The 8,502-nt window shown below is 31.8% G+C and overlaps 1 protein-coding gene across 1 annotated transcript; it reads right to left on the reverse strand.

Moving 5' to 3' along the window:
* Positions 1–1,614: 1,614 nt before the first annotated feature.
* LOC145642649 (cytosolic sulfotransferase 3-like) lies at positions 1,615–8,502 on the reverse strand. The gene is made up of 3 exons (XM_081693835.1): positions 8,039–8,502; positions 4,011–4,038; positions 1,615–2,118 (listed from the first exon to the last, which is right to left on the reverse strand). Exons 1-3 carry the CDS (start codon positions 8,500–8,502, stop codon positions 1,615–1,617), a joined length of 996 nt encoding a protein of 331 aa, XP_081549961.1.

An 8,502-nucleotide genomic window follows, 5' to 3' on the forward strand; every position in this document is an offset into this window, starting at 1 on the left:
GCACCAAACATGTAGAGATGGGTATTCACTTTGTTCGAGAGAAGGTTGTTTTGGGAGAAGTTTGGGTTCTGCATGTTCCTTCTAGATATCAGTTTGCGGACATTTTCACTAAAGGCCTACCACGAGAATTATTCCTGGATTTTAGGTCCAATCTTAGCGTACGACCTCCTCCCACTACAACTGCAGGGTTGTGATAGATATTATATTCATGATAATATTTGTCGCAGATTAGGATAGATTTACAATATATTTTGTATCCTTATCGTACTAGGTTTCCTACCGTGTTGAGATCTAGCATTTTAAACTCTATATATTGAATCAATGGTACACACTCCAATTTGAGGAATTTTCCCGAAATCTAACAAAGAAGATGAATTGAGAGATGAAAGAGGAGAGAGAAAGATAATGGGGAGATTAATCAAATTATTAGGGTGGAAAGGGTTAGATAATTAATTTAGATTAAGTTTGTAATGTTTTGTATTTATGTGTAGTATTATGTGCTAATAACTTTTAAGTGAGGGTATTTTGGTCATTTTGACAGAAAAAGTTACTAAAATGTGAAACAAATAAGTTTTTTGCAAATAATAGTTATAGCACCCTTTTTTGGTAAATATTACAAATAACTGTTAACGGAGGTAGTATTTACTTTAAACTGAAAAATGTCTGATTATACAACTGCATCCAATGCATCTTAGACTTGCTTGGATCGAAGTCAATCATCGAATTGGTAATGACAAATAAGGCATATAAATATGAGTGGCAAAAAGTTAACGAGAGGGTAACTCTGTATAATCAAGTTGGCTTCATTTTGGCCTTTTGGGTGTTGGAAAAAAAAAAAAAAAAATCAGGTATTTACAATTTTGTTATCACAAAACTTCATGTTTCCTAGCATTTGATCATTGGCTTTACGCACGAAGTTCAAATCTGCTTTCCTAGGTTAGGTATAGTTCAAAATTTTAACTTCGTAAAACTAAAATTGCGCAATTCTCATAATCTCATATACTCCGTAGTCATGTACTCGAATCATATTTATATACCACAAATCTTCTTAGTAGGCCGTAATAAAAATAGTGATGGTAAGACAAGTTCAAATAATTTATCTGAATAGTGATGACTAAACAAGTTCAAAATTAATTCTAAATTACTTTACAAAAATATACTTTAATTTATAGATGTGAATAATTACGTCTTTGCTTTGCTATGTCATTATATATGTCACTTAATATGTTAATGATCAAAGGTTTTGTTGTGTAAATTTTTTGAATCTTAGGAAAAAACATATGCATGCATATAATTTTTGGTATGATCATCCAAAAATAATTAAGAACAATATTATTTGAAATTGATACAAGAAAGCCAAACTACATACAATAATAATTACTCGTTAAAAATACAATTAAAGTTGAACTCTCCTATCAACAATGTACCGTGTAAAGTGTACACATTATTAAATTACAAAACAATATATATATCTCTCCAGGGTCGCACACTAGCTAGTTATTATTGTCAAAAAAACAACAACAAAACAGAAAATAAAAATATATTAAGCGAAATAAATCAATTCAACAAATTGATATTCACATTGATCGAAAACAAAACCATCAACCTTTTTAATTACCTTGGAGCTTCATATGAATTAAAGGGTTTATAATACTTAGAAGAAAAACCAGAGGCCTTGAATTTTTCAAGGAAGTTTTGATCAAAATTCTTGACTATCGTAGGGCTCAAATAATTAGTCCAATCTCCAACTTCCCCTTTTCTAAACAAAGCTTTGTTCTCAAAAAACCCATAATAACTACCATTCTTATTCACATCCATTTCCTTCAAACTTTCAAGGCTGCAAAGTTTGATTATATCATCTATGATACCTTTGTTTTCCTCCTGCTCCGAAAACGGGTAACCCACAAACTCCGCGAGCTTTTTCACATGGGCCTTCGGGTCCTCCTTTAGCCCTTCATATTCCATGAACAACACTTTATTTGGATTTTGCACACTCTCCTTCCAATAACCAAGTACATGGTCATCATAAGGACCAAATGGGAATTTACCCTCACAAAACATACCAAAATGCTCCTCTATCATATTATGATCTTGCTCATTGTTATTGTGAAGGTCTACCTGAGGGTAAAAGTGCCATGACGAAATAAAAGTGTCCAAGGGATTTCGACATACATAAATTATTCGAGATTTTGAGGATTTTATTGATTTTGGAAGTGAGAAATAAGTTATATGTGTGGCAAAGAGTCGAGGCGGGGATAATTTGGCTAAATTGGGTAGGGTTTCATCACTAGTGTTAACATAAACTGTGTACTCGAAATGTGGAACAAATTTATTAGCATTTTCACTATGAAGTGGGTGTTTGTTAAAATCGGAATAAATATTCCGATTTTATTGATTTTGGAAGTGAGAAATAAGTTATATGTGTTTGTTTTTTTTTAATATATATTTTTGGTTTTTTTTTTTTTTGTTGTTGTTATTTTAGTTAGAATATTTTATAGCCACGTACTAATATAAGTAAACAACCGCGCTAATAAGCAATCTTAATTTCAACATCACAAAAAAAATCTTAACTTTTTTTTGTAGATCATGTTCGTTTCACAAATTTTGGAACTTTAAGTTTTTTTTTTTAATAAACGCACGTAACTGCAAATTCATACGACAACGAGAGTTTTTTTTTATAAGGAGGCGATAAGGGATTTTTAGTACTAGGTTCTCTACTAAAGTCTGCTGATTATAACTTTTGTTGAGTTTAATGTGTATAATAAATCAAACATTCAAACATTTTTTTTTTTGAAGAAAAGACAACCAAACTAATTAATATGTGATATATAATGGCACACAATGAATATGCTCATCTTGTTCGAAGAACAATGATTCCTAATTGTTTGATTTGGTAAATCATTCTTTCTACTCTGATGTTAATTGGATCATCTAATTTTATTTTTTCTAAAAAAAAAAAAAAAAAAAAACGAACCAAAGTAGTGCAAAGGAAAAAATGAAAAAATAATTTTTTTTTCCAAGTCAAAAATTTAGTTAGTTCCCATTAGCTTACAAATGTATGATTAGATTGTTAAATTAAAAAAATATCAAAGTTTAGGGAGTTTACCTATTAGTATAATAGTTTAGGCTAAGTTTAGGGAGTTAACCTGCTATATCAGGTTACTACCTGAAAAATGACCTCCAACCACCTGAGTAGTGAGTAAATTGCAACTTTTAAGAGTTTAGTGAGTAAAGTGCAACATTTGGCTAAGTTTAGGGAGTAGTTGTATGCTTTACTCGATTGTTTAACGTGTGTGGTTTTAAAAAAAAAATAAAAAATTCTTGGTCAATAAATATATATATATATATATATATCATTGTCAATTTACTCATTTTAGTGTATGTATTTAAGATATTTTTTCTTCAAATTTGTATATATGATGTTGAAGTTTGTAGTAGAGATATTATATACTTCTTATATCTCTTGATATCTTGAATAATAATAGATGATATCATAATTTTCAAATTTTCAAGATATATATTACAACTCTAATAGTCTGATCATAGTTTTATTACTTTTCCATTTGGAAAGTAAATAGCTTTGTTGTCCACATATTTTGCGTGAATGAAGAAGACATGGGGGTGATAAGTGTCTGTGAGGTAATGATGTTGGGTTTGCTTAACCTCATTCATCCAAGTAATTATAAGAAAAATGAAAATAGAGATTGTACAAACGAAGTATTATTTACGAGATGATAACAACAATATGATAGATGCTTGAAAAAAAAAAAGACAAAGATGATCGAAAATGAATTTTGGAATGTTTTGTATTTCCATGTGGTTCCGATGAAGATCATATGCTTAGGTATCGGATTGAGAGCCTACAAAGTCCCAAAAAGGTTTTTTTATGTAATTGGAATACCAAACTCTCTCCAAAAGGAATTATTGACATTCAAAAGGCTTTGGAATCTGATCCCACAAATGGATTCCTTCAAAAACTAGATGAGAAGCCCTCTTTGGACATCTCTTACCTGTATGCCCAGAAGGAAGCCATCTGGGCTATAAGATCCAGATTAAACTGGGCTATAAGTTCAAACTCAGTGCAGATGAAGGACCACCTTTTCGGGATCATACTCTATATTGCAGTTTTGCAGGTGCTATTCAATACCTCACTTTCACTAGGCCAGATATTGCCTATGCGTTTCAACAGGTGTGTCTTTTCATGCGTGATCCCCAGGAATCTCACTATGAGACATTGAAACGCATTCTGCGTTATGTTAAGGGTACCATTGATCACGGTTCTCATTTATATCCTACTGCTTCTCATTGATTTATTGCTTACACTAAAGTTGATTGGGGAGGTTGTCCCAATACCCAGCGTTCCACTTCGGGCTACTGTTGTTTTCTAGGGGAAAACCTTGTCTCCTGGTCATCTAAGCATCAACATACTTTATTAAGTCGAGTGCAGAAGCAGAATATCGAGGTGTCGCAAATGATATCTCTGAGTGTGTTGGCTACGTAATCTTTTATTAGAGCTCCATTGTCCTCTACGGCAGGCTCCTATTGTTTGTTGTGATAATATCAGCGCTATCTACCTTTTTGGCAACCCCGTACACTAGTAGAAAAAAAGCATTAGGCACCCCCCATATGGCACCGGTTCAGGCTAAACCGGTGCCCAAAACCGGTCTGGAAATGGGCGGGATTTTACCAAAAGAGAAAAGGCACCGGTTTGGCCTGAACCGGTGCCAAAAATTAAAAAGGCACCGGTTTGAACCGGTGCCAATTGAACCGTTCCTTACTTTAAAAAAAAACCGGTTAAACTTAAAAAAAAAAAAAAAAAAAAAAAAAAACGGCCATATAAATATGAAACCCTATTTTGCTTCACTACTAGCTCGCCGCTTCATTCTCCTCTCCTCTTCTTTCCTACTATTTCTCTCTCCTCTTCTCCTCTCCTCCTCTTTCACTCCACTTAACCTCCTTCCCTTTCTCATCGATCTCCTCCTTCTCATCTCCTCCTTCCCTTTCTTCGTTCTCATCTCCTTCTTTCCTTTCTTCGTTCTCATCTCCTCCTTCAAGCTCACCACGAAGACCACTACGGAGACCACTACGAACACCACCACGGAGACCACCACGAACACCACCGCAAGCACATGCAACAACACCACGGAGACCACTCCTCCTCCCTCAATTTCTGGGTTTTTGTGTTGTGATTTTGATTTTTGATTTTTGAAATTTGTTTTTCGATTTTTTCTGGGTTTTTTCGATTTCAATTTTTTTTCGTTTTTGTTTTATTTTAATTGATTTCTGGGTTTTTTTATTTGTTCGTTTTTGTTTTTATTTTTTCGATTTCTGGGTTTTCAATTTTTATTTTTGTTTTTCGATTTTGATTTTTGATTTTTGATTTTTGATTTTCTTTTTTATCGATTTTGATTTTTGTGTTTCGATTTTTACTTTTGTTGTCTGATTTTGATTTTTGATTTTTGTTTTTCGATCTTGATTTTTGTTTTTCTTTTTTTTTCGATTTTGATTTTTATGTTTCGATTTTACTTTCGTTGTCTTATTTTGATTTTGATTTTTGTTTTTCGATTTTGATTTTCAATTTTTTCTGGGTTTTTCCGATTTCAATTTTTTTTTGTTTTTGTTTTTATTTTAATTGATTTCTGGGTTTTTTAATTGTTCGATTTTGTTTTTATTTTTATGATTTCTGGGTTTATTCATTTTTTTTTCTGGGATTTTGTTTTTATTATTTCGATATTATTTTGATGTTTTGATTTCTGGGTTTTTTTCGATTTTATTTTTAATTTAATCGATTTTAATTCAATTTTTTTTTTCTGGGTTTTTTTTATTTTTTTTCGCAGTTTGTTCATTTTAATCAATTTATTTTTGATGTTTTAATTGGCGCAGGTATACATAATCCAAGAATCAAGAATCAAGAATATGGGGATTTTTAGATTGTGATGTTGTAATATTTTTTTTTTTTTTTTGATTTATATTGTAGTTTTTTTTATTTATTTATATGTTGTAATTTTTTTTGATCTATAAGTAATTTTTTTTATTGATCTATGTTGTAAAATTTTATTGATTATATATTAAACAGAATCGTTTAGACGTTTATATTGATTGTGATGTTTGATTTATATTTTGTGTTTTTATTTAAATTAGTTTATTTAATTTTTAAGCAAAAAAAAAAAAATATATATATATATTTTTGGGGGTTTTTTGGCACCGGTTAACCGGTGCCAAAAACTTTGAAAAAAAATTTAGTGGGCCTTTTTGGCACCGGTTAACCGGTGCCTATTACACCCTATGGCACCGGTTTTGAACCAATGCCAAAAAACCATGTTTTTGCACCCCTCACATAGGCAGCGGTTCAAACCGGTGCCTTAGACCGGGTTTGAACCGCTGCCAAATGCCTTTTTCACCTAGTGGTACAACACCAACGCACCAAACATGTAGAGATGGGTATTCACTTTGTTCGAGAGAAGGTTGTTTTGGGAGAAGTTTGGGTTCTGCATGTTCCTTCTAGATATCAGTTTGCGGACATTTTCACTAAAGGCCTACCACGAGAATTATTCCTGGATTTTAGGTCCAATCTTAGCGTACGACCTCCTCCCACTACAACTGCAGGGTTGTGATAGATATTATATTCATGATAATATTTGTCGCAGATTAGGATAGATTTACAATATATTTTGTATCCTTATCGTACTAGGTTTCCTACCGTGTTGAGATCTAGCATTTTAAACTCTATATATTGAATCAATGGTACACACTCCAATTTGAGGAATTTTCCCGAAATCTAACAAAGAAGATGAATTGAGAGATGAAAGAGGAGAGAGAAAGATAATGGGGAGATTAATCAAATTATTAGGGTGGAAAGGGTTAGATAATTAATTTAGATTAAGTTTGTAATGTTTTGTATTTATGTGTAGTATTATGTGCTAATAACTTTTAAGTGAGGGTATTTTGGTCATTTTGACAGAAAAAGTTACTAAAATGTGAAACAAATAAGTTTTTTGCAAATAATAGTTATAGCACCCTTTTTTGGTAAATATTACAAATAACTGTTAACGGAGGTAGTATTTACTTTAAACTGAAAAATGTCTGATTATACAACTGCATCCAATGCATCTTAGACTTGCTTGGATCGAAGTCAATCATCGAATTGGTAATGACAAATAAGGCATATAAATATGAGTGGCAAAAAGTTAACGAGAGGGTAACTCTGTATAATCAAGTTGGCTTCATTTTGGCCTTTTGGGTGTTGGAAAAAAAAAAAAAAAAATCAGGTATTTACAATTTTGTTATCACAAAACTTCATGTTTCCTAGCATTTGATCATTGGCTTTACGCACGAAGTTCAAATCTGCTTTCCTAGGTTAGGTATAGTTCAAAATTTTAACTTCGTAAAACTAAAATTGCGCAATTCTCATAATCTCATATACTCCGTAGTCATGTACTCGAATCATATTTATATACCACAAATCTTCTTAGTAGGCCGTAATAAAAATAGTGATGGTAAGACAAGTTCAAATAATTTATCTGAATAGTGATGACTAAACAAGTTCAAAATTAATTCTAAATTACTTTACAAAAATATACTTTAATTTATAGATGTGAATAATTACGTCTTTGCTTTGCTATGTCATTATATATGTCACTTAATATGTTAATGATCAAAGGTTTTGTTGTGTAAATTTTTTGAATCTTAGGAAAAAACATATGCATGCATATAATTTTTGGTATGATCATCCAAAAATAATTAAGAACAATATTATTTGAAATTGATACAAGAAAGCCAAACTACATACAATAATAATTACTCGTTAAAAATACAATTAAAGTTGAACTCTCCTATCAACAATGTACCGTGTAAAGTGTACACATTATTAAATTACAAAACAATATATATATCTCTCCAGGGTCGCACACTAGCTAGTTATTATTGTCAAAAAAACAACAACAAAACAGAAAATAAAAATATATTAAGCGAAATAAATCAATTCAACAAATTGATATTCACATTGATCGAAAACAAAACCATCAACCTTTTTAATTACCTTGGAGCTTCATATGAATTAAAGGGTTTATAATACTTAGAAGAAAAACCAGAGGCCTTGAATTTTTCAAGGAAGTTTTGATCAAAATTCTTGACTATCGTAGGGCTCAAATAATTAGTCCAATCTCCAACTTCCCCTTTTCTAAACAAAGCTTTGTTCTCAAAAAACCCATAATAACTACCATTCTTATTCACATCCATTTCCTTCAAACTTTCAAGGCTGCAAAGTTTGATTATATCATCTATGATACCTTTGTTTTCCTCCTGCTCCGAAAACGGGTAACCCACAAACTCCGCGAGCTTTTTCACATGGGCCTTCGGGTCCTCCTTTAGCCCTTCATATTCCATGAACAACACTTTATTTGGATTTTGCACACTCTCCTTCCAATAACCAAGTACATGGTCATCATAAGGACCAAATGGGAATTTACCCTCACAAAACATACCAAAATGCTCCTCTATCAT

This window comes from Chenopodium album, chromosome 8, assembly GCF_948465745.1.
Source record: "Chenopodium album chromosome 8, dcCheAlbu1.1, whole genome shotgun sequence".
In the NCBI taxonomy this organism is placed as follows: Eukaryota; Viridiplantae; Streptophyta; class Magnoliopsida; order Caryophyllales; family Amaranthaceae; genus Chenopodium; species Chenopodium album.